Source organism: Oncorhynchus clarkii, chromosome 11, assembly GCF_045791955.1.
Source record: "Oncorhynchus clarkii lewisi isolate Uvic-CL-2024 chromosome 11, UVic_Ocla_1.0, whole genome shotgun sequence".
Classification (NCBI taxonomy): Eukaryota; Metazoa; Chordata; class Actinopteri; order Salmoniformes; family Salmonidae; genus Oncorhynchus; species Oncorhynchus clarkii.
Window position 1 is genome coordinate 451,515 of NC_092157.1, and position 27,123 is coordinate 478,637.

General features: G+C 47.2%; 1 protein-coding gene across 1 annotated transcript in view; it reads left to right on the plus strand.

Moving 5' to 3' along the window:
• Positions 1-27,123, plus strand: part of LOC139420502 (DLEC1 cilia and flagella associated protein) — a 112,045-nt gene that overhangs the window by 38,170 nt on the left and 46,752 nt on the right. The window contains exons 11-19 of the mRNA XM_071170709.1: positions 2,335-2,427; positions 2,535-2,625; positions 2,879-3,041; positions 6,022-6,214; positions 6,314-6,535; positions 10,006-10,099; positions 22,710-22,840; positions 23,502-23,696; positions 23,891-24,021. Coding sequence (XP_071026810.1) covers positions 2,335-2,427; positions 2,535-2,625; positions 2,879-3,041; positions 6,022-6,214; positions 6,314-6,535; positions 10,006-10,099; positions 22,710-22,840; positions 23,502-23,696; positions 23,891-24,021 — 1,313 coding nt within the window. The remainder of the gene's footprint in view (positions 1-2,334; positions 2,428-2,534; positions 2,626-2,878; positions 3,042-6,021; positions 6,215-6,313; positions 6,536-10,005; positions 10,100-22,709; positions 22,841-23,501; positions 23,697-23,890; positions 24,022-27,123) is intronic.

The following is a 27,123-nucleotide window of genomic DNA, read 5'->3' on the forward strand; positions in this document are numbered from 1 at the left end:
GACTGGCAGATCTGGAAGAGTCTGGCTGACTGGCAGATCTGGAAGAGTCTGGCTGACTGGCAGATCTGGAAGCGTCTGGCTGACTGGCAGATCTGGAAGAGTCTGGCTGACTGGCAGATCCTGGCAGACTGACGGATCTGGCTGCTCCATGCTGACTGGCGGCTCTGGCTGCTCCATGTAGACTGACAGCTCTGGCGGCTTCTTACAGACTGGCAGTTCCTTGCAGGCTGGCAGCTCTGGCTGCTCCATGCAGACTGGCAGCTCTGGCTGCGCTGAACAGGCAGGAGACTCCGGCAGCGCTGGAGAGGAGAAAGGCTCTAACAGCGCTAAACAGGCGGGAGACTCCGACAGCGCTGGAGAGGAGGAAGGCTCTGACTGCGCTGAACAGACGGGAGACTCCGGCAGCGCTGTAGAGGAGGAAGGCTCTGGCAGCGCTGGATAAGCGGGAGACTCCGGCAGCGCTGGAGAGGAGGAAGACTCTGGCAGCGCTGGACAGGCGAGGCGCACTGTAGGCCTGATGCGTGGTGCTGGCACTGGTGGTAGAGAACACGCACAGGAAGCCTGGTGCGGGGAGCTGCCACCGGAGGGCTGATGCGTGGAGGTGGTACTGGATAAACCGGACCGTGCAGGCGCACTGGAGCTCTTGAGCATCGAGCCTGCCCAAATTTACCTGGCTCAATGCCCACTCTAGCCCGGCCGATACGAGGAGCTGGTATGTACCGCACCGTGCTATGCACCCGCACTGAAGACACCGTGCGCACCACAGCATAACACGGTGCCTGCCCGGTCTCTCTAGCCCCCCGGTAAGCACAGGAAGTTAGCGTAGGTCTCCTACCTGGCGTAGCCATACTCCCTGTGAGCCCCCCCCCAATACATTTTTGGGGCTGACTCTCGGGCTTCCATCCGCGTCGCCGTGCTGCCTCCTCAAACCAGCGCCTCTTCGCTTTCGCCGCCTCCAGTTCTTCTTTGGGGCGGCGATATTCTCCAGGCTGTGCCCAGGGTCCTTTTCCGTCCAATATCTCCTCCCAAGTCCAGAAATCCTGTGATCGCTGCTCCTCCTGCCACAGCCTGTCACCACGCCGCTTGGTCCTGTTGTGGTGGGTGATTCTGTTACGGTTTTCTTCGGGTGAAGTAGAGTCGGACCAAAATGCAGCGTGGTTGATTCGATACATCTTTAATAAAGACGAAAAAACTAACGATACAAAACAACAAACGGAATGTGAAAACCTATACAGCCTATCTGGTGACAACAAACACAGAGACAGGAACAATCACCCACGAAACACTCAAAGAATATGGCTGCCTAAATATGGTTCCCAATCAGAGACAACGATAATCACCTGCCTCTGATTGAGAACCAATTCAGACAGCCATAGACTTTGCTAGAGAACCCCACTAAGCCACAATCCCAATACCTACTAAAACCCCAAGACAAAACACACCACATAAATAAACCCATGTCACACCCTGGCCTGACCAAAATAATAAAGAAAACACAAAATACTTCGACCAGGGCGTGACAATTATGGTCTGTAGGACAGGATTATATTATGGTCTGTAGGACAGGGTTATATTATGGTCTGTATAACAGGGTTATATTATGGTCTGTAGGACAGGGTTATATTATGGTCTGTAGGACAGGGTTATATTATGGTCTGTATAACAGGGTTATATTATGGTCTGTAGGACAGGGTTATATTATGGTCTGTATAACAGGGTTATATTATGGTCTGTAGGACAGGATTATATTATGGTCTGTATAACAGGGTTATATTATGGTCTGTAGGACAGGGTTATATTATGGTCTGTAGGACAGGGTTATATTATGGTCTGTAGGACAGGGTTATATTATGGTCTGTATAACAGGGTTATATTATGGTCTGTATAACAGGGTTATATTATGGTCTGTAGGACAGGGTTATATTATGGTCTGTAGGACAGGGTTATATTATGGTCTGTAGGACAGGGTTATATTATGGTCTGTAGGACAGGGTTATATTATGGTCTGTATAACAGGGTTATATTATGGTCTGTATAACAGGGTTATATTATGGTCTGTAGGACAAGGTTATAATATGGTCTGTATAACAGGGTTATATTATGGTCTGTAGGACAGGGTTATATTATGGTCTGTAGGACAGGGTTATATTATGGTCTGTATAACAGGGTTATATTATGGTCTGTAGGACAGGATTATATTATGGTCTGTAGGACAGGGTTATATTATGGTCTGTATAACAGGGTTATATTATGGTCTGTATAACAGGGTTATATTATGGTCTGTATAACAGGGTTATATTATGTCTGTAGTAATTCTTGATCTCTCACTGCCAGTCTGTAGTAACTACCAGCTTTGCTGAGGAGCCCCCGTTTGCAGTCAGCCCCTCCCTATTTGAGCTGCAACCTGGGCAGACCACAGTGGTGGAGGTGAGTCAATCAGCCGTTTTGGTCATATCACAGCCTCTAAAGTCAGACAGTGCTTTGTCTGCACTGAGAAACTGTGTGTGTGTGTCTGCGTGTGCGTCATGTCCCAGGTGGTGTTCTTCCCAATGCTGGCAGAGAGTTGCTCCCAGGTCTTCACCATAGTATGTGACAACTGCCAGGTCAAAGACATCACTGTACAAGGTGTGTGTCTGTCTCCAGGTCAGGGCCAGCTGATAGGTCTAGAGCTGGTGTGTGTCTGTCTCCAGGTCAGGGCCAGCTGATAGGTCTAGAGCTGGTGTGTGTCTGTCTCCAGGTCAGGGCCAGCTGATAGGTCTAGAGCTGGTGTGTGTCTGTCTCCAGGTCAGGGCCAGCTGATAGGTCTAGAGCTGGTGTGTGTCTGTCTCCAGGTCAGGGCCAGCTGATAGGTCTAGAGCTGGTGTGTGTCTGTCTCCAGGTCAGGGCCAGCTGATAGGTCTAGAGCTGGTGTGTGTGTCTGGGGAAGAAGAGGTCCCTGCTCTCGGAGAACTCTGTGACGTCACAGCTGAACACTATGTCCGCTTCCCCACTGCCAACCCTCACTCCGTCCAACAGAAGACACTCACCATCAGGAACAACACGTAAGTCCTGCTACCTGCCCTAACCCTTAAAAACTCCTAAAGTCGATGTCAGCGCCCCCACATACATCTAATTAGCATATTTTAAAAACCCTATTATTACCCGTCAGTTTTAACTAGACTAGAGATATCTGTTTTTTTACATTTGATACGTCTCAATCCTCCGATGTCACACTTCCCCATCTGTGGTGAAAGGTGACAGAGTTCGAGTGGTGTGTATCAGACCATGAGACATCTGTGGTGAAAGGTGACAGAGTTCGAGTGGTGTGTATCAGACCATGAGACATCTGTGGTGAAAGGTGACAGAGTTCGAGTGGTGTGTATCAGACCATGAGACATCTGTGGTGAAAGGTGACAGAGTTCGAGTGGTGTGTATCAGACCATGAGACATCTGTGGTGAAAGGTGACAGAGTTCGAGTGGTGTGTATCAGACCATGAGACATCTGTGGTGAAAGGTGACAGAGTTTGAGTGGTGTGTATCAGACCATGAGACATCTGTGGTGAAAGGTGACAGAGTTCGAGTGGTGTGTATCAGACCAAGAGACATCTGTGGTGAAAGGTGACAGAGTTCGAGTGGTGTGTATCAGACCATGAGACATCTGTGGTGAAAGGTGACAGAGTTAGAGGGGTGTTTGACAGACCATGAGACATCCCATCTGTGGTGAAAGGTGACAGAGTTCGAGTGGTGTGTATCAGACCATGAGACATCCCATCTGTGGTGAAAGGTGACAGAGTTCGAGTGGTGTGTATCAGACCATGAGACATCCCATCTGTGGTGAAAGCTGACAGAGTTCGAGTGGTGTGTATCAGACCATGAGACATCCCATCTGTGGTGAAAGGTGACAGAGTTCGAGTGGTGTGTATCAGACCATGAGACATCCCATCTGTGGTGAAAGGTGACAGAGTTAGAGTGGTGTGTATCAGACCATGAGACATCCCATCTGTGGTGAAAGGTGACAGAGTGGTGTTTGACAGACCATGAGACATCCCATCTGTGGTGAAAGGTGACAGAGTTTGAGTGGTGTGTATCAGACCATGAGACATCCCATCTGTGGTGAAAGGTGACAGAGCTAGAGAGGTGTTTATCAGACCATGAGACATCCCATCTGTGGTGAAAGGTGACAGAGTGGTGTTTGACAGACCATGAGACATCTCATCTGTGGTGAAAGGTGACAGAGTGGTGTTTGACAGACCATGAGACATCCCATTTGTGGTGAAAGGTGACAGAGTGGTGTTTGACAGACCATGAGACATCCCATCTGTGGTGAAAGGTGACAGAGTGGTGTTTGACAGACCATGAGACATCCCATCTGTGGTGAAAGGTGACAGAGTGGTGTTTGATAGACCAGGAGACATCCAATCTGTGGTGAAAGGTGACAGAGTGGTGTTTGTCAGACCATGAGACCCCCCATCTGTGGTGAAAGGTGAGAGAGTTAGTGGTGTTTGACAGACCATGAGATATCCCATCTGTGGTGAAAGGTGACAGAGTGGTGTTTGACAGACCATGAGACATCCCGATAATTGGTATTTTCACTAAAACGCCTGTAGCATTCGAACGGTTTGAGCTACAAACTAATGTGACCCCTCTGTAGAAATGCGAGACTCTCAGGAACACTAGGACACCCACAGGCCTCACAAGGTTAATCTGAAGGTCCCCCGGTAGCAGTCAAAACATCAAGTATATATGGAGACTGTTCCGTGACAAAAATAAGGGGTTAAATACATGTAAAAAAATAAATTAAATATAATGTTTCCTGATCTTTCTTCCAGTACAGATATAGGACAGACTCTTCAGAACAAACTTCCTTTTATTTTATTTTTGGGGGGGGGACTATCTGTTGTTTCATGTAGTGAATCTGTTATTCAATGCGTTTGTATGGGCTAATAAATAAATATTTAGATATTTATATTTTGATAATTCATGGGATCTCAAAATTCTAAATCAAATAGCTAAATGATCCTTGGAATGACTTTCTTAAAACAATTCCATATATATCTTAATAGAAGCCCCCTCCCCACCTGGGATCAGCAACAACACGTTAGACCAGCTACCTGCCCTAACCCTTAAACTAACCACCATCAACAACAACACGTTAGACCAGCTACCTGCCCTAACCCTTAAACTAACCACCATCAACAACAACACGTTAGACCAGCTACCTGCCCTAACCCTTAAACTAACCACCATCAACAACAACACGTTAGACCAGCTACCTGCCCTAACCCTTAAACTAACCACCATCAACAACACGTTAGACCAGCTACCTGCCATAACCCTTAAACTAACCACCATCAACAACAACACGTTAGACCAGCTACCTGCCCTAACCCTTAAACTAACCACCATCAACAACAACACGTTAGACCAGCTACCTGCCCTAACCCTTAAACTAACCACCATCAACAACAACATGTTAGACCAGCTACCTGCCCTAACCCTTAAACTAACCACCATCAACAACAACACGTTAGACCAGCTACCTGCCCTAACCCTTAAACTAACCACCATCAACAACAACACGTTAGACCAGAACCCCTTTCCAAATGTAATGTTTCAGATCTGATCTATATGTTTCTGTAGATGTTTGTAGAAATCTCTCTTTCTGTAGAATACTTTTTCTCACTTTTTTTTCCTCTCTGTCTTTGTCTCTCTGTCTGTCTCTGTCTCTGTCTGTCTCTGTCTGTTTCTACTCTCTCTCTCTGTCTTGTTTCTACTCTGTCTGTTTCTACTCTCTCTCTCTGTCTGTCTCTGTCTGTTTCTACTCTCTCTCTGTCTGTTTCTTCTCTCTGTTTCTTCTCTCTCTCTGTCTGTTTCTACTCTCTCTCTCTGTCTGTCTCTGTCTGTTTCTACTCTCTCTCTGTCTGTCTCTGTCTGTTTCTTCTCCCTCTCTGTCTGCTTCTTCTCTCTCTCTGTCTGCTTCTTCTCTCTCTCTGTCTGTTTCTTCTCTCTCTCTCTCTCTCTATATGTCTGTCTGTGTGTCAGTCACTTGGAGCTGACGTTCCATTGGCAGATCATGCAGCCCAACTTGCAGACCCTCCTCCCTGGGGAGATCCCTGACCCCGCCCACATCCAGTACCACTTGGCCAATGACGACGTGTTCTACGTCAGCCCCGCCTCCGGCCTGATAACCCCCCTACAGGACCATGAGTTCCTCCTTACATACCAGCCCCAGCAGGTAACCTCTGACCTCTAACCCGACTGGACCATGAGTAGCTGTAGGGTGTGACTCACTAGGTGCATCAGTGTAGTAAACGTTGATGTGTGTTTTCTCCAGTTGATGGACTACCACCGTGTGTGTCACCTGGTAGTGAGGGACGTCCCAGAGCTGCCCAGAGAGGATGAACCTCTGGACACCGCCCCCAAGGTGAACGATGTGATTGTCATGGAGATAGAGGTCAAAGGGTTGACACAGGCCTACCAGGTCCTGTTGGAGCCTTACTCTATTCATATCCCTGGAGAGGTGTTCATAGGCACCACCATCCGCAGGAGCTTCAAGGTAATCAGTTATGATAGTACATCAATGAGATACTTTATGTTTACCCAGTGGGCAAATTGACCAAGTGACGCGCTTACATCCAAATTGGCCAAGTGATGCGCTTACGTCCAAATTGGCCAAGTGACGCGCTTACGTCCAAATTGGCCAAGTGACGTGCTTACGTCCAAATTGGCCAAGTGACGCGCTTACGTCCAAATTGGCCAAGTGATGCGCTTACGTCCAAATTGACCAAGTGACGCGCTTATGTCCAAATTGACCAAGTGACGCGCTTATGTCCAAATTGGCCAAGTGATGCGCTTACGTCCAAATTGACCAAGTGACGCGCTTATGTCCAAATTGACCAAGTGACGCGCTTATGTCCAAATTGGCCAAGTGACGCGCTTACGTCCAAATTGGCCAAGTGACGCGCTTACGTCCAAATTGGCCAAGTGACGCGCTTACGTCCAAATTGGCAAAGTGACGCGCTTATGTCCAAAAGCAGTTGGTGAACTGGTGATGTCTTTGCCCACAGGGTAAGTACAGTAGTCTATGTTCTCTTCTCCAGACCACCATGGTACCAGTAGTCTCTGATGGTCTGTTCTCTTCTCCAGACCACCATGGTACCAGTAGTCTCTGATGGTCTGTTCTCCAGACCACCATGGTACCAGTAGTCTCTGATGGTCTGTTCTCCAGACCACCATGGTACCAGTAGTCTCTGATGGTCTGTTCTCTTCTCCAGACCACCATGGTGTCAGTAGTCTCTGTTCTCTTCTCCAGACCACCATGGTACCAGTAGTCTCTGATGGTCTGTACTCTTCTCCAGACCACCATGGTACCAGTAGTCTCTGATGGTCTGTTCTCTTCTCCAGACCACCATGGTACCAGTAGTCTCTGATGGTCTGTTCTCTTCTCCAGACCACCATGGTACCAGTAGTCTCTGATGGTCTGTTCTCCAGACCACCATGGTACCAGTAGTCTCTGATGGTCTGTTCTCCAGACCACCATGGTACCAGTAGTCTCTGATGGTCTGTTCTCCAGACCACCATGGTACAAGTAGTCTCTGATGGTCTGTTCTCCTCTCCAGACCACCATGGTACCAGTAGTCTCTGGTGGTCTGTTCTCTTCTCCAGACCACCATGGTACCAGTAGTCTCTGATGGTCTGTTCTCTTCTCCAGACCACCATGGTACCAGTAGTCTCTGATGGTCTGTTCTCTTCTCCAGACCACCATGGTACCAGTAGTCTCTGATGGTCTGTTCTCCAGACCACCATGGTACCAGTAGTCTCTGATGGTCTGTTCTCTGCTCCAGACCACCATGGTACCAGTAGTCTCTGATGGTCTGTTCTCTTCTCCAGACCACCATGGTACCAGTAGTCTCTGATGGTCTGTTCTCTTCTCCAGACCACCATGGTACCAGTAGTCTCTGATGGTCTGTTCTCTTCTCCAGACCACCATGGTACCAGTAGTCTCTGATGGTCTGTTCTCCAGACCACCATGGTACCAGTAGTCTCTGATGGTCTGTTCTCCAGACCACCATGGTACCAGTAGTCTCTGATGGTCTGTTCTCCAGACCACCATGGTACCAGTAGTCTCTGATGGTCTGTTCTCTTCTCCAGACCACCATGGTACCAGTAGTCTCTGATGGTCTGTTCTCTTCTCCAGACCACCATGGTACCAGTAGTCTCTGATGGTCTGTTCTCCAGACCACCATGGTACCAGTAGTCTCTGATGGTCTGTTCTCTGCTCCAGACCACCATGGTACCAGTAGTCTCTGATGGTATGTTCTCTTCTCCAGACCACCATGGTACCAGTAGTCTCTGATGGTCTGTTCTCTTCTCCAGACCACCATGGTACCAGTAGTCTCTGATGGTCTGTTCTCCAGACCACCATGGTACCAGTAGTCTCTGATAGTCTGTTCTCCAGACCACCATGGTACCAGTAGTCTCTGATGGTCTGTTCTCTTCTCCAGACCACCATGGTACCAGTAGTCTCTGATGGTCTGTTCTCCAGACCACCATGGTACAAGTAGTCTCTGATGGTCTGTTCTCTTCTCCAGACCACCATGGTACCAGTAGTCTCTGATGGTCTGTTCTCTTCTCCAGACCACCATGGTACCAGTAGTCTCTGATGGTCTGTTCTCTTCTCCAGACCACCATGGTACCAGTAGTCTCTGATGGTCTGTTCTCTTCTCCAGACCACCATGGTACCAGTAGTCTCTGATGGTCTGTTCTCCAGACCACCATGGTACCAGTAGTCTCTGATGGTCTGTTCTCTGCTCCAGACCACCATGGTACCAGTAGTCTCTGATGGTCTGTTCTCTTCTCCAGACCACCATGGTACCAGTAGTCTCTGATGGTCTGTTCTCCAGACCACCATGGTACTAGTAGTCTCTGATGGTCTGTTCTCTTCTCCAGACCACCATGGTACCAGTAGTCTCTGATGGTCTGTTCTCTTCTCCAGACCACCATGGTACCAGTAGTCTCTGATGGTCTGTTCTCTTCTCCAGACCACCATGGTACCAGTAGTCTCTGATGGTCTGTTCTCCAGACCACCATGGTACCAGTAGTCTCTGATGGTCTGTTCTCTGCTCCAGACCACCATGGTACCAGTAGTCTCTGATGGTCTGTTCTCTTCTCCAGACCACCATGGTACCAGTAGTCTCTGATGGTCTGTTCTCTTCTCCAGACCACCATGGTACCAGTAGTCTCTGATGGTCTGTTCTCCAGACCACCATGGTACCAGTAGTCTCTGATGGTCTGTTCTCTGCTCCAGACCACCATGGTACCAGTAGTCTCTGATGGTCTGTTCTCTTCTCCAGACCACCATGGTACCAGTAGTCTCTGATGGTCTGTTCTCCAGACCACCATGGTACCAGTAGTCTCTGATGGTCTGTTCTCTGCTCCAGACCACCATGGTACTAGTAGTCTCTGATGGTCTGTTCTCTTCTCCAGACCACCATGGTACCAGTAGTCTCTGATGGTCTGTTCTCTTCTCCAGACCACCATGGTACCAGTAGTCTCTGATGGTCTGTTCTCTTCTCCAGACCACCATGGTACCAGTAGTCTCTGATGGTCTGTTCTCCAGACCACCATGGTACCAGTAGTCTCTGATGGTCTGTTCTCTTCTCCAGACCACCATGGTACCAGTAGTCTCTGATGGTCTGTTCTCCAGACCACCATGGTACCAGTAGTCTCTGATGGTCTGTTCTCCAGACCACCATGGTACCAGTAGTCTCTGATGGTCTGTTCTCTTCTCCAGACCACCATGATGCCAGTAGTCTCTGTTCTCTTCTCCAGACCACCATGGTGTCAGTAGTCTCTGTTCTCTTCTCCAGACCACCATGGTGTCAGTAGTCTCTGATGGTCTGTTCTCCAGACCACCATGGTACCAGTAATCTCTGATGGTCTGTTCTCCAGAACACCATGGTACCAGTAGTCTGTGATGGTCTGTTCTCCAGACCACCATGGCACCAGCAGTCTTTGTCTCTTCAGATGTGGAACAACAGCAGATCCAGAATCGCCTTCCATTGGGAGAGGAGCGGTGACTGTCACATCATGGAGGTGGAGCCCCCTGCTGGGGAAATAGGTACACATCATGGTCACACACAGATAGATAGAGGCCAATGTATAAATAACATATATGTATATATATTTCCTTTATTATTTCCCCCTAACCCTACCACCCATCCCCTAATTGGAGTAAACGAATGAACAACAACACTTGGGCGTATATTTCCAGCTTATCCATACTGTATACATTTAACAGACAGTCTATATATTTAGTCCACATCCTTCCAGCTTATCCATACTGTATACATTTAACAGACAGTCAATATATTTAGTCCACATCCTTCCAGTTTATCCATACTGTATACATTTAACACACAGTCTATTTATTTAGTCCACATCCTTCAGCTCCACTCAACCCCTCCCATTTATCTCTGAAAACCATCCAGTTTTTATTTCTATTTGCCATATATTTTTCAACTGTGCTGTCTGTGATGTTTCACAAAAGTTCTGAAATATGTTAATATGTTAGAAATATGTTATCTGCATAAGTATGCAGATCCTTTGCTATGAGACTTGAAATTGAAGTCAGGTGCATCCGGTTTCCATTGATCATCCTTGAGCTGTTTCTACAACTTGATTGGAGTTCACCTGTGGTAAATTCAATTGACTGGACATGATTTGGAAAGGCACACACATGCATATATAAGGTCCCACAGTTGACAGTGCATGTCAGAGCAAAAACCAAGCCATGAGGTCGAAGGAATTGTGCGTAGAGCTCAGAGACAAGATTGTGTCGAGACACAGATCTGGGGAAGGGTACCAAAAAATGTCTGCAGCATTGAAGGTCCCCAAGAACACAGTAGCCTCCATTATACTTAAATGGAAGAAGTTTGGATCCACCAAGACTCTTCCTAGAGCTGGCCGTCCAGCCAAACTGAGCAATCGGGGAAGAAGGGCCTTGGTCAATGGTCACTCTGACTGACAGAGCTCCAGAGTTCCTCTGTGGAAATGGGAGAACCTTCCAGAAGGATAACCATCTCTGCGGCACCACCAATCAGGTCTTTATGGTAGAGTGACCAGACGGAAGCCACTCCTCAGTAAAAGGCACGACAGCCCGCTTGGAGTTTACCAATAGGCACCTAAAGGACTCTCAGACTATGAGAAAGACTGCTCTGGTCTGATTAAACCAAGATTGAATTCTTTGGCCTGAACACCAAGCATCACATCTTGAGGAAACCTGGCACCATCACTACGGTGAAGCACGGTGGTGGCATTATCATGCTGTGAGGTTGTTTTTCAGCAGCAGGGACTGGGAGACTAGTCAGGACCAAAGAAAAGATGAACGGAGCAAAGTACAGAGAGATCCTTGACGAAAACCTGCTCCAGAGCACTCAGGATCTCTGACTGGGGCGAAGGTTCACCTTCCAACAAGACAACGACCCTAAGCACACAACCAAGACAATGCAGGAGTGGCTGCAGGACAAGTCTCTGAATGTCCTTGAGTGGCCCAGCCAGAGCCCAGACTTGAACCCGATCAAAGATCTCTAGAGAGACCTGAAAATAGCTGTGCAGCAACGCTCCCCATCCAACCTTGAGAGGATCTGCAGAGAAGAATGGTAGAAACTCCCCAAATACAGGTGTGCCAAGCTTGTTGTGTCATACCCAAGAAGACTCTATGCTGTAATTGCTGCCTAAGGTGCTTCAACAAAGTACTGAGTAAATGGTCTGAATACTTATGTAAATGTGATATTTCCTTAAATGAAACTGGTATGCTTTTTCATTCATCACAATTTTCTTTAGCCAATTTTGGTTGGTAATGCAGGGCTGACAGACAAGTTCCTAACTTCATCCCCTTTCTACTTGCCTCTTCCATTTTTGCAGTAATTATGCAATTTGTTGGTTGTAATTCTGGTGAGAGCAGACATTTCCATATTTTTTTGTTAGCTGCATCTATGACATAACTCCACCAGTCCTATTTATAAAGATTATACAAAAAGTCTAATTATTCCCCAAATATTGTTTTTTTTAACCATCGAGGTCTAATGCTTTAATATTTAATCATTTCTGCCCTCTGAATTCATATTCATTATATAAATAGGCCATATAATTTTGGCTGACTTGCCGTTCCAAATAAAATGGAATATTTTTTGCTCATATCATTTTAAAAACAAGTTGCTCGGTGTAGGCAAAACCATAAGCAAATCGGTAAACTGGGATATGACTAAAGAGTTAATCAGGGTAAACTGGGATATGACTAAAGAGTTAATCAGGGTAAACTGGGATGTGACTAAAGAGTTAATCAGGGTAAACTGGGATATGACTAAAGAGTTAATCAGGGTAAACTGGGATATGACTAAAGAGTTAATCAGGGTAAACTGGGATATGACTAAAGAGTTCATCAGGGTAAACTGGGATGTGACTAAAGAGTTAATCAGGGTAAACTGGGATGTGACTAAAGAGTTAATCAGGGTAAACTGGGATATGACTAAAGAGTTCATCAGGGTAAACTGGGATGTGACTAAAGAGTTAATCAGGGTAAACTGGGATATGACTAAAGAGTTAATCAGGGTAAACTGGGATATGACTAAAGAGTTAATCAGGGTAAACTGGGATATGACTAAAGAGTTCATCAGGGTGATTTTTCCACAAATAGACAGGTATTTTCCTTTCCACGGTAGCAAGATCTTACCTATTTTTGCCAACTTTCTATTAAAATTGAATGTAGTGAGATTATTTATTTATTTTGGGATATGTATACCGAGTATATCCACATCACTGTCAGACCATTTCATACGGTAATGTAGGAGTTGTATGTTTTAGTGATCCAATACGTAATATAGTAAGTACACTGATCATCATTTGGTTGTATTCCAGAGAGGTTATACAAAGTATCTAGATCCTCTATGAGGCTGTGCAGGGATCCACATTGTGGATTTAAAAGAAAACATGAATCATCAGTGTACAATGATACCGTGGTTTTTAAGCCAGGGATTTCAAGGCCCTTGATGTTATTGTTGGATCTGATTTTAACAGCTAACATTTTGACAGCCATAATAAATAGATATGCCGATAGTGGACAACCTTGTTTTACTACTCTTGACAGTTGAATACTTTCTGAGAAGTAGCCATTATTTAGTATTTTACACCTGTGGTTAACTTTAACCCATTTTAAAAGAGACTCTCCAAAATATTTCAGGCACTTATCAAGTTGATGTCGGAAGTTTACATACACTTAGGTTGGAGTCATTAAAACTTGTTTTTCAACCACTCCACAAATGTCTTGTTAACAAACTATAGTTTTGTCAAGTCGGTTAGGACATCTACTTTGTGCATGACACAAGTCATTTTTCCAACCATCGTTTACAGACAGAATATTTAACTTATAATTCACTGTATCACAATTCCAGTGGGTCAGAAGTTTACATACACTAGGTTGACTGCGCCTTTAAACAGCTTGGAAAATTCACGAAAATTATGTCATGGATTTAGGAGCTTCTGATAGGCTAATTGACATCATTTGAGTCAATTGGAGGCGTACCTCTGGATGTATTTCAAGGCCTACCTTCAAACTCAGTGCCTCTTTCCTTGACATCATGGGAAAATAAAAAGAAATCAGCCAAGACCTCAATAAAAAAATTGTAGACCTCATCCTTGGGAACAATTTAAAAGTTAATCTGTACAAGCAATAGTACGCAAGTATAAACACCATGGGATCACGCAACCGTCATACCGCTCAGGAAGGGTCTCCTAGAGATGAACTTACTTTGGTGTGAAAGTGCAAATCAATCCCAGAACAACAACCTTAGAAACAGGTAGAAAAGTATCTATATCCACAGTAAAACGAGTCGTTATAACCTGAAAGTCTGCTCAGCAAGGAATAAGCCACTGCTCCAAAACCGCCATAAAAAAGCCAGACTACGGTTTGCAACTGCACATATATGGACAAAGATCGTACTTTTTGGAGAAATATCCTCTGGTCTGATGAAACAAAAATAGAACTGTTTGGCCATAATGACCATTGTTATGTTTAGAGGAAAAAGGGGGAGGCTTGCAAGCCAAAGAACGTCATCCCAACCGTGAAGCATGGGGGTGGCAGCATCATGTTGTGAGGGTGCTTTGCTGCAGGAGGGACTGGTGCACTTCACAAAATAGATGGCATCATGAGGTAGGAAAATTATGTGGATATATTGAAGCAACATCTTAAGACATCAGTGAGGAAGTTAAAGCTTGGTCGCAAATGGGTCTTCCAAATGGACAATGACCCCAAGCATACTTCCATTGTTGTGGCAAAATGCCTTTAGGACAGCAAAGTCAAAGTATTGGAGTGGCCATCACAAAGCCCTGACCTCAATCCTATAGAACATTTGTGGGCAGAACTGAAAAAGTGTGTGCGAGCAAGGAGGCCTACAAACCTGACTCAGTTTGGCCACTAGAGGCCGCTACCATTCTCTATGAGGTCATGGCATAGAGTTGGAGGCCCCTGCTGGGGAAATAGGAACATGTCATGGTCACATCATAGAGGTGGAGCCCCCTGCTGGGGAAATAGGAGCATGTCATGGTCACATCATAGAGGTGGAGCCCCCTGCTGGGGAAATAGGAACATGTCATGGTCACATCATAGAGGTGGAGCCCCCTGCTGGGGAAATAGAAACATGACATGGTCACATCATAGAGGTGGAGCCCCCTGCTGGGGAAATAGGTACATGACATGGTCACATCATAGAGGTGGAGCCCCCTGCTGGGGAAATAGGAACATGTCATAGTCACATCATAGAGGTGGAGCCCCCTGCTGGGGAAATAGGAACATGTCATGGTCACATCATAGAGGTGGAGCCCCCTGCTGGGGAAATAGGTACATGACATGGTCACATCATAGAGGTGGAGCCCCCTGCTGGGGAAATAGGAACATGTCATGGTCACATCATAGAGGTGGAGCCCCCTGCTGGGGAAATAGGAACATGACATGGTCACATCATAGAGGTGGAGCCCCCTGCTGGGGAAATAGGAACATGTCATGGTCACATCATAGAGTTGGAGGCCCCTGCTGGGGAAATAGGAACATGACATGGTCACATCATAGAGGTGGAGCCCCCTGTTGGGGAAATAGGAACATGTCATGGTCACATCATAGAGGTGGAGCCCCCTGCTGGGGAAATAGGAACATGACATGGTCGCATCATAGAGTTGGAGGCCCCTGCTGGGGAAATAGGTACATGCCATGGTCACATCATAGAGGTGGAGCTCCCTGCTGTGGAAATAGGAACATGTCATGGTCACATCATAGAGGTGGAGCCCCCTGCTGGGGAAATAGGAACATGACATGGCCACATCATAGAGGTGGAGCCCCCTGCTGGGGAAATAGGAACATGACATGGTTACATCATAGAGGTGGAGCCCCCTGCTGGGGAAATAGGAACATGTCATGGTCACATCGTAGAGGTGGAGCCCCCTGCTGGGGAAATAGGTACATGACATGGTCACATCATAGAGGTGGAGCCCCCTGCTGGGGAAATAGGAACATGCCATGGTCACATCATAGAGGTGGAGCCCCCTCCTGGGGAAATAGGAACATGACATGGTCACATCATAGAGGTGGAGCCCCCTGCTGGGGAAATAGGAACATGACATGGTCACATCATAGAGGTGGAGCCCCCTGCTGGGGAAATAGGAACATGACATGGCCACATCATAGAGGTGGAGCCCCCTGCTGGGGAAATAGGAACATGTCATGGTCACATCATAGAGGTGGAGCCCCCTGCTGGGGAAATAGGAACATGTCATGGTCACATCATAGAGGTGGAGCCCCCTGCTGGGGAAATAGGAACATGCCATGATTCAGCCAGACTGTTTATAAGAGATGAACATGAATTATACATTTCAAGACATTTAGCAGAGGTGCAGCAGAACTCTGTAGCTTTAGTAGATTGACTGATTAATGTGTCTAGTAGACTGGTCGGTTGACTGACTAGTTAGTAGACTGTTCAGTTGACTGACTGGTTAGTAGACTGGTCAGTTGACTGACTGATTTGTAGACTGGTCTGTTGGCTGACTGGTTAGTAGACTGGTCTCTTGACTGACTGGTTAATAGACTGGTCTCTTGACTGACTGATTTGTAGACTGGTCTGTTGGCTGACTGGTTAGTAGACTGGTCTGTTAGCTGACTGGTTATTAGACTGGTCTCTTGACTGACTGGTTAGTAGACGGTCTCTTGACTGACTGGTTGGTAGACTTGTCTGTTGACTGACTGGTTAGTAGACTGGTCTGTTGGCGGACCCGTTAGTAGACTGGCCTGTTGGCTGACTGGTTAGTAGGCTGGTCTGTTGGCGGACTGGTCAGTAGGCTGGTCTGTTGGTGGACCGGTTAGTAGACTGGTCTGTTGGCTGACTGGTTAGTAGGCTGGTCTGTTGACTGACTGGGTAGTAGACTGATCTGTTGACTGACTGGTTAGTAGACGGTCTCTTGACTGACTGGTTGGTAGACTTGTCTGTTGACTGACTGGTTAGTAGACTGGTCTGTTGGCGGACCCGCTAGTAGACTGGCCTGTTGGCTGACTGGTTAGTAGGCTGGTCTGTTGGCGGACCCGTTAGTAGACTGGCCTGTTGGCTGACTGGTTAGTAGGCTGGTCTGTTGGTGGACCGGTTAGTAGACTGGTCTGTTGGCTGACTGGTTAGTAGGATGGTCTGTTGACTGACTGGGTAGTAGACTGGTCTGTTGACTGACTGGTTAGGACACTGGCTAGTAGCCTGCTGTTTACTGACTGGTTAGTAGACTGGTCTGTTGGCTGATTGACTGGTTAGTAGACTGGGCTGTTGACTGACTGACTGGTTAGTAGACTGGTCTGTTGACTGACTGACTGGTTAGTAGACTGGGCTGTTGAATGACTGACTGGTTAGTAGACTGGGCTGTTGACTGACTGGTTAGTACACTGGCTAGTAGCCTGCTGTTTACTGACTGGTTAGTAGACTGGTCTGTTGACTGACTGACTGGTTAGTAGACTGGGCTGTTGACTGACTGACTGGTTAGTAGACTGGTCTGTTGACTGACTGACTGGTTAGTAGACTGGTCTGTTGACTGACTGGTTAGTACACTGGCTAGTAGCCTGCTGTTTACTGACTGGTTAGTAGACTGGTCTGTTGACTGACTGACTGGTTAGTAGACTGGGCTGTTGACTGACTGACTGGTTAGTAGACTGGGCTGTTGACTGACTGGTTAATAAAGCTAATCTGAAAACAAGACTCCCTAAATTCTATCAGCATATTGATTGTGCAACCAGGGCTGGTAAAACCCTGGAACATTGTTATTCGAACTTCCGCAACGCATATAAGGCCCTCCCCCGCCCTCCTTTCTGAAAAGCTGACCACGACTCCATTTTGTTGCTTCCAGCCTACAGACAGAAACTAAAACAAGAAGCTCCCGCGCTCAGGTCTGTTCAACGCTGGTCCGACCAATCTGATTCCACACTTCAAGACTGCTTCGATCACGTGGACTGGGATATGTTCCGCATTGCGTCCAACAACAACATTGACGAATACGCTGATTCAGTGAGCGAGTTCATTAGAAAGTGCATCGGGCGATGTCGTACCCACAGCAACTATTAAAACATTCCCAAACCATAGTGGAGTTTGGAGTGTGACTGTTTGAGGTTGTGGACAGGTGTCTTTTATACTGATAACAAGTTCAAACAGGTGCCATTAATACAGATAACGAGTGGAGGACAGAGGAGCCTCTTAAAGAAGAAGTTACAGGTCTGTGAGAGCCAGAAATCTTGCTTGTTTGTAGATGACCAAATACTTATTTTCCACCATAATTTGCAAATAAATTCATTAAAAATCCTACAATGTGATTTTCTGGATTTCTTTTTCTCATTTTGTCTGTCATAGTTGAAGGGTACCTATGATGGAAATTACAGGCCTCACTCATCTTTTTAAGTGGGAGAACTTGCACAATTGGTGGCTGACTAAATACTTTTTTGCCCCACTGTACATGTATCACTAGCCACTTTAAACTATGCCACTTTTATGTTTACATACCCTACATTACTCATCTCATATGTATATACTGTACTCGATACCATCTACTGCATCTTGCCTATGCCGTTCTTTGCCATCACTCATTCATATATCTTTATGTACATATTCTTTATCCCTTTACACTTGTGTGTATACGGTAATAGTTTTGGAATTGTTAGTTAGATTACTCGTTGGTTATTACTGCATTGTCGGAACTAGAAGCACAAGCATTTCGCTACACTCGCATTAACATCTGCTAACCATGTGTATGTGACCATTAACATCTACTAACCATGTGACCAATAACATCTACTAACCATGTGTTAGTGACCATTAACATCTACTAACCATGTGACCATTAACATCTGCTAACCATGTGTATGTGACCATTAACATCTGTTAACCATGTGACCAATAACATCTGCTAACCATGTGTATGTGACCATTAACATCTGTTAACCATGTGACCAATAACATCTGCTAACCATGTGACCAATCTAGAAGAAAAAGAAACGCACACCTATTAAGACGAGGTGCTGGCTAGCGGAGTAGAACACCTATTAAGACGAGGTGCTGGCTAGCGGAGTAGAACACCTATTAAGACGAGGTGCTGGCTAGCGGAGTAGAACACCTATTAAGACGAGGTGCTGGCTAGCGGAGTAGAACACCTATTAAGACGAGGTGCTGGCTAGCGGAGTAGAAACTTGAAAATAAAAGAGAGCCGCACACTCTTGGAGCTCAGATGCAAAAATTTAATACCAACGTTTCGACAGCCAAGCTGTCTTCATCAGGGTATAATCACAAACACTGCGGGATGACTTGTTTATATAGTGTCAAAAGACACAGGTGTCTGTAATCATGGCCAAGAGTGGCCTAATATCATTGGTTAATTATCAAATATTAAAATGTCATACAAAGAACAGCATACAAACAACAAATGGATAGCATACGATCATAGATCGTTTTCTTGCCTCACATCATTATGTGGAAACGGTATATTGATGATATTTTTGTTCTATGGAGGAGTGATGCCAAACAGCTCCAGGCGTTCCATGGAGGAGTGATGCCAAACAGCTCCAGGCGTTCTATGGAGGAGTGATGCCAAACAGCTCCAGGCATTCCATGGAGGGGTGATGCCAAACAGCTCCAGGCGTTCCATGGAGGAGTGATGCCAAACAGCTCCAGGCGTTCCATGGAGGGGTGATGCCAAACAGCTCCAGGCGTTCCATGGAGGAGTGATGCCAAACAGCTCCAGGCGTTCCATGGAGGAGTGATGCCAAACAGCTCCAGGCGTTCTATGGAGGAGTGATGCCAAACAGCTCCAGGCGTTCTATGGAGGAGTGATGCCAAACAGCTCCAGGCGTTCCATGGAGGAGTGATGCCAACAGCTCCAGGCGTTCCATGGAGGAGTGATGCCAAACAGCTCCAGGCGTTCCATGGAGGGGTGATGCCAAACAGCTCCAGGCGTTCCATGGAGGAGTGATGCCAAACAGCTCCAGGCGTTCCATGGAGGAGTGATGCCAACAGCTCCAGGCGTTCTATGGAGGAGTGATGCCAACAGCTCCAGGCGTTCCATGGAGGAGTGATGCCAAACAGCTCCAGGCGTTCTATGGAGGAGTGATGCCAACAGCTCCAGGCGTTCCATGGAGGAGTGATGCCAAACAGCTCCAGGCGTTCCATGGAGGGGTGATGCCAAACAGCTCCAGGCGTTCCATGGAGGGGTGATGCCAAACAGCTCCAGGCGTTCCATGGAGGAGTGATGCCAAACAGCTCCAGGCGTTCCATGGAGGAGTGATGCCAACAGCTCCAGGCGTTCCATGGAGGGGTGATGCCAAACAGCTCCAGGCGTTCCATGGAGGAGTGATGCCAAACAGCTCCAGGCGTTCCATGGAGGAGTGATGCCAAACAGCTCCAGGCGTTCCATGGAGGAGTGATGCCAAACAGCTCCAGGCGTTCCATGGAGGAGTGATGCCAAACAGCTCCAGGCGTTCCATGGAGGAGTGATGCCAAACAGCTCCAGGCGTTCCATGGAGGAGTGATGCCAAACAGCTCCAGGCGTTCCATGGAGGAGTGATGCCAAACAGCTCCAGGCGTTCCATGGAGGAGTGATGCCAAACAGCTCCAGGCATTCCATGGAGGAGTGATGCCAAACAGCTCCAGGCGTTCCATGGAGGAGTGATGCCAACAGCTCCAGGCGTTCCATGGAGGGGTGATGCCAAACAGCTCCAGGCGTTCCATGGAGGAGTGATGCCAAACAGCTCCAGGCGTTCCATGGAGGAGTGATGCCAAACAGCTCCAGGCGTTCCATGGAGGAGTGATGCCAAACAGCTCCAGGCGTTCCATGGAGGAGTGATGCCAAACAGCTCCAGGCGTTCCATGGAGGAGTGATGCCAAACAGCTCCAGGCGTTCCATGGAGGAGTGATGCCAAACAGCTCCAGGCGTTCCATGGAGGAGTGATGCAACACAGCTCCAGGCGTTCCATGGAGGAGTGATGCCAAACAGCTCCAGGCGTTCCATGGAGGAGTGATGCCAACAGCTCCAGGCGTTCCATGGAGGAGTGATGCCAAACAGCTCCAGGCGTTCCATGGAGGAGTGATGCCAACAGCTCCAGGCGTTCCATGGAGGAGTGATGCAACACAGCTCCAGGCGTTCCATGGAGGAGTGATGCCAAACAGCTCCAGGCGTTCTATGGAGGAGTGATGCCAAACAGCTCCAGGCGTTCTATGGAGGAGTGATGCCAAACAGCTCCAGGCGTTCCATGGAGGAGTGATGCCAAACAGCTCCAGGCGTTCCATGGAGGAGTGATGCCAAACAGCTCCAGGCGTTCCATGGAGGAGTGATGCAACACAGCTCCAGGCGTTCCATGGAGGAGTGATGCCAAACAGCTCCAGGCGTTCCATGGAGGAGTGATGCCAAACAGCTCCAGGCGTTCCATGGAGGAGTGATGCCAAACAGCTCCAGGCGTTCCATGGAGGAGTGATGCAAAACAGCTCCAGGCGTTCCATGGAGGAGTGATGCCAAACAGCTCCAGGCGTTCCATGGAGGAGTGATGCCAAACAGCTCCAGGCGTTCCATGGAGGGGTGATGCAAAACAGCTCCAGGCGTTCTATGCTTTTCTTAACTCCTGTTCTGAGCATCTGAGATTTACTATGCAATCTGATACACGTCAAATCAGTTTTCTTGATCTTCTGATCTTGTGTGAAGATAATGTTCTATACACTGATCTTTACAGGAAACCTACTGATCGTAACAGCTTGTTGAGGGCTGATAGTTGTCACCCACTTCCCCTGAAAACAGTTTGCCCTACAGCCAATTCTGTCCAATCAAAAGAATTTGAAAAAAACAATCAGATTTCTACAGAAATATGGCTGAGACGCAAAGAAAGTTCAAGGAGAGGGGCTACAAGAGTGATCAGATTAATATTGCCATTGAGAAAATTCAAAACAAAACGAGACATGACCTTTTTCAAGGTCAGTCTCGCAAAAAGATGCATTCTTGTATTCTAACTACCTGCTATTCAAAGTGTTCTGAACAAATTAAGGGAATTGTTCACAAGCATTGGCACATCCTAAAATCCGATGATGGTCCGAAAACACATTACCAAGACTTTCCCTTGGTCTTATTCTCGCGGGGCAGAAATCTCAGAGACCAATTGGTAAACTCTGATTTACCACCCCAAGATATTCCTGAACAACGTCTATTTGCGCCCCTACTGGATGGAAATTACAAATGTAATGGCTGTGCTCAATGCAATGGCACTTATAAATGTAGATCCTTCAAACACCCCCAAACAGGGAAACAGATCCCAATAAATGGTGTTATTACGTGCTCCACTAAGGCAGTTATTTATCTTATAACTTGTTCTTGTGGTAAAAATTATGTAAAACAAAGCGCGAATTAAAAGTACGTATTTCAGAGCATCGTAGCATCATTAGGTGTAAAAACTTTACTTATCCAGTTGCGGCCCACTTCTTGGAGGCAGGCCACTCGATTTCGTCTCTGCGTTGTATTGGCATTGAACATGTCACCCTCCCGCGGAGAGGGGGTGACCTTGATAATTTATTGTTAAAACGAGAGGCTGCCTGGATCTTTAATTTAAAGACCCTTGCTCCCTTCGGTCTCAACGTAGACTTTGATCTGAAGCCATTATTGTGACTTTGCCATTGTGGTTGTTTGTAAATTTGTGTAGTCAAATGAATCTATGATCGTATGCTATCCATTTGTTGTTTGTATGCTGTTCTTTGTATGACATTTTATTATTTGATAATTAACCAATGATATTAGGCCACTCTTGGCCATGATTACAGACACCTGTGTCTTTTGACACTATATAAACGAGTCATCCCGCAGTGTTTGTGATTATACCCTGATGAAGACAGCTTGGCTGTCGAAACGTTGGTATTACATTTTTGCATCTGAGCTCCAAGAGTGTGCGGCTCTCTTTTATTTTCAACCATGTGACCAATAACATCTACTAACCATGTGTATGTGACCATTAACATCTACTAACCATGTGTATGTGACCATTAACATCTGCTAACCATGTGACCATTAACATCTGCTAACCATGTGTATGTGACAAATACAATTTGATTTAATAGAATGCTCTGTTGCCTGACTAGTGGTTAGTAGACTGATCTGTTGTCTGACTGGTTGACTGTGTGTTTGTGGTCCAGAGATGAACGAGTGTTTTGACCTGGAGCTGGTTCTGACCGGAGGGCGACCAGGTGCGGTCATATCCAGACTGCTGTGTCATGTTCAGCACCATCACCAACCTGTTGCTCTGGTCATACAGGTCACCTTCAAGGTGAGAGAGACTCCTATCATAGCTGTCTAAACGGCATCATCCGCTGAGTTAGTCATTCTCAGAGAGACTCATATCATAGCTGTCTAAACGGCATCATCCACTGAGTTAGTCATTCTCAGAGAGACTCATATCATAGCTGTCTAAACGGCATCATCCGCTGAGTTAGTCATTCTCAGAGAGACTCATATCATAGCTGTCTAAACGGCATCATCCGCTGAGTTAGTCATTCTCAGAGAGACTCATATCATAGCTGTCTAAACGGCATCATCCGCTGAGTTAGTCATTCTCAGAGAGACTCATATCATAGCTGTCTAAACGGCATCATCCGCTGAGTTAGTCATTCTCAGAGAGACTCATATCATAGCTGTCTAAACGGCATCATCCGCTGAGTTAGTCATTCTCAGAGAGACTCATAATCATAGCTGTCTAAACGGCATCATCCGCTGAGCTAGTCTCAGAGAGACTCATATCATAGCTGTCTAAACGGCATCATCCGCTGAGGTAGTCATTCTCAACACGAGATTTGATTGGAGAGTATTACCTGACAGTTAAACATTCTGAAAAGTATTGTATAGTGCTCTACCAGTACAACAGACGTATCCTTCATCTTTGTGTAACCTCGCCAACTCTACTTCCTCCGGTGTGTGTTGGTGTGTTCCAGGGTCCGCAGGTGTCTGTGACTGTTCCCAGTCTTGACCTAGGTCTAATGCAGCTAGGTGACCAGACCCAGGCCACCATGGTCCTCACCAACACCACTCATCTAGAGGCCTTCTGGAGCCTGGGGCCAGAGAAGGCAGAGAGGACAGACAGTCTGGAGTCTGGGAAGGCAGAGAGGACATACAGCCACCACACACAGGTAAACACACTAACAAGTGAGTTAAAGGTAAGTTAAAGTAAAACACTGAAATATCACACATACTGTAATATTGAGGTATTGCCTCTGGTCGCCCTGGTAACAGTGTTTTACAACAGTTTGTCCGTTTGTACTGAGACCTGATAGTCCCATTGTTGTCCTCTGTTGGTGTTTGTCTTCTTCTCCTGTGTTGCTAGATCACAGTGCAGCCGTGTAAAGGAGTGCTGCCCCCTCTGGCCTCCTGCAGTGTAGACATCCTCTTCAGACCCCTGTTCTGTCAACACTTTGACACCGTTCTTGAGCTGGCTGTGGAGAATGGCCAAGGATGGTGAGGATTTCACCTATGCCTTCAGCACTAATTGTACCAATAGGAAATCCATTTATTAGCTAGCAAGATCTATATCTGTGAATCAACAACCTCTAGCTGTACTGGTTCTGTCTCCAGTCACCTCTAAATGTACTGGTTCTGTCTCCAGTCACCTCTAACTGTACTGGTTCTGTCTCCAGTCACCTCTAACTGTACTGGTTCTGTCTCCAGTCACCTCTAACTGTACTGGTTCTGTCTCCAGTCACCTCTAACTGTACTGGTTCTGTCTCCAGTCACCTCTAACTGTACTGGTTCTGTCTCCAGTCTCCAGTCACCTCTAACTGTACTGGTTCTGTCTCCAGTCACCTCTAACTGTACTGGTTCTGTCTCCAGTCACCTCTAGCTGTACTGGTCCTGTCTCCAGTCACCTCTAGCTGTACTGGTCCTGTCTCCAGTCACCTCTAACTGTACTGGTTCTGTCTCCAGTCTCCAGTCATCTCTAGCTGTACTGGTTGTGTCTCCAGTCACCTGTAACTGTACTGGTTGTGTCTCCAGTCACCTGTAACTGTACTGGTCCTGTCTCCAGTCACCTCTAACTGTACTGGTTCTGTCTCCAGTCACCTGTAACTGTACTGGTCCTGTCTCCAGTCACCTCTAACTGTACTGGTCCTGTCTCCAGTCACCTCTAAATGTACTGGTTCTGTCTCCAGTCACCTCTAAATGTACTGGTTCTGTCTCCAGTCACCTCTAACTGTACTGGTTCTGTCTCCAGTCTCCAGTCACCTCTAAATGTACTGGTTCTGTCTCCAGTCACCTCTAGCTGTACTGGTCCTGTCTCCAGTCACCTCTAACTGTACTGGTTCTGTCTCCAGTCACCTCTAACTGTACTGGTTCTGTCTCCAGTCACCTCTAGCTGTACTGGTTCTGTCTCCAGTCACCTCTAGCTGTACTGGTCCTGTCTCCAGTCACCTCTAACTGTACTGGTTCTGTCTCCAGTCTCCAGTCATCTCTAGCTGTACTGGTTGTGTCTCCAGTCACCTGTAACTGTACTGGTTGTGTCTCCAGTCACCTGTAACTGTACTGGTCCTGTCTCCAGTCACCTCTAACTGTACTGGTTCTGTCTCCAGTCACCTTTAACTGTACTGGTCCTGTCTCCAGTCACCTCTAACTGTACTGGTCCTGTCTCCAGTCACCTCTAAATGTACTGGTTCTGTCTCCAGTCACCTCTAAATGTACTGGTTCTGTCTCCAGTCACCTCTAACTGTACTGGTTCTGTCTCCAGTCTCCAGTCACCTCTAAATGTACTGGTTCTGTCTCCAGTCACCTCTAGCTGTACTGGTCCTGTCTCCAGTCACCTCTAACTGTACTGGTTCTGTCTCCAGTCTCCAGTCACCTCTAAATGTACTGGTTCTGTCTCCAGTCACCTCTAGCTGTACTGGTCCTGTCTCCAGTCACCTCTAACTGTACTGGTTCTGTCTCCAGTCTCCAGTCACCTATAGCTGTACTGGTTCTGTCTCCAGTCACCTCTAGCTGTACTGGTCCTGTCTCCAGTCACCTCTAACTGTACTGGTCTTGTCTCCAGTCACCTCTAACTGTACTGGTTCTGTCTCCAGTCTCCAGTCACCTCTAAATGTACTGGTTCTGTCCCCCTCTCCAGTCACCTGTAACTGTGTTTTGTACGTGTCTTCCCCCTCTCCAGTCACCTGTACCTGTCTGTCCCCCTCTTCAGTCACCTGTAACTGTGTTTTGTACGTGTCTGTCCCCCTCTTCAGTCACCTGTAACTGTGTTTTGTACCTGTCTTCCCCCTCTCCAGTCAACTGTAACTGTGTTTTGTACCTGTCTTCCCCCTCTCCAGTCACCTGTAACTGTGTTTTGTACCTGTCTGTCCCCCTCTTCAGTCACCTGTAACTGTGTTTTGTACCTGTCTTCCCCCTCTCCAGTCACCTGTACCTGTCTGTCCCCCTCTTCAGTCACCTGTAACTGTGTTTTGTACCTGTCTTCCCCCTCTCCAGTCACCTGTAACTGTGTTTTGTACCTGTCTTCCCCCTCTTCAGTCACCTGTAACTGTGTTTTGTACCTGTCTTCCCCCTCTCCAGTCACCTGTACCTTTCTGTCCCCCTCTTCAGTCAACTGTAACTGTGTTTTGTACCTGTCTTCCCCCTCTCCAGTCACCTGTAACTGTGTTTTGTACCTGTCTTCCCCCTCTCCAGTCACCTGTACCTGTCTGTCCCCCTCTCCAGTCACCTGTAACTGTGTTTTGTACCTGTCTGTCCCCCTCTCCAGTCACCTGTAACTGTGTTTTGTACCTGTCTGTCCCCCTCTCCAGTCACCTTTCCCTATCTGTCCCCTTCTCCAGTCACCTGTACCTGTCTGTCCCCCTCTTCAGTCACCCGTATCTGTATTCTGTACCTGTCTGTCCCCCTCTCCAGTCACCTGTATCTGTGTTTTGTACCTGTCTGTCCCCCTCTCCAGTCACCTGTACCTGTCTGTCCCCCTCTTCAGTCACCCGTATCTGTGTTTTGTACCTGTCTGTCCCCCTCTCCAGTCACCTGTACCTGTCTGTCCCCCTCTCCCGTCACTTGTATATGTGTTTTGTACCTGTCTGTCCCCCTCTTCAGTCACCCGTATCTGTGTTTTGTACCTGTCTGTCCCCCTCTCCAGTCACCTGTACCTGTCTGTCCCCCTTTCCAGTCACCTGTAACTGTGCTTTGTACCTGTCTGTCCCCCTCTCCAGTCACCTGTAACTGTGTTTTGTATGTGTCTGTCCCCCTCTTCAGTCACCTGTAACTGTGTTTTGTACCTGTCTGTCCCCCTCTCCAGTCACCTGTAACTGTGTTTTGTACCTGTCTGTCCCCCTCTCCAGTCACCTGTAACTGTGTTTTGTACCTGTCTGCCCCCCTCTTCAGTCAACTGTACCAGTCTGTCCCCCTCTTCAGTCACCCGTATCTGTGTTTTGTACCTGTCTGTCCCCCTCTTCAGTCACCCGTATCTGTGTTTTGTACCTGTCTGTCCCCCTCTCCAGTCACCTGTATCTGTGTTCTGTACCTGTCTTCCCCCTCTCCAGTCACCTGTAACTGTGTTTTGTACCTGTCTGTCCCCCTCTCCAGTCACCTGTAACTGTG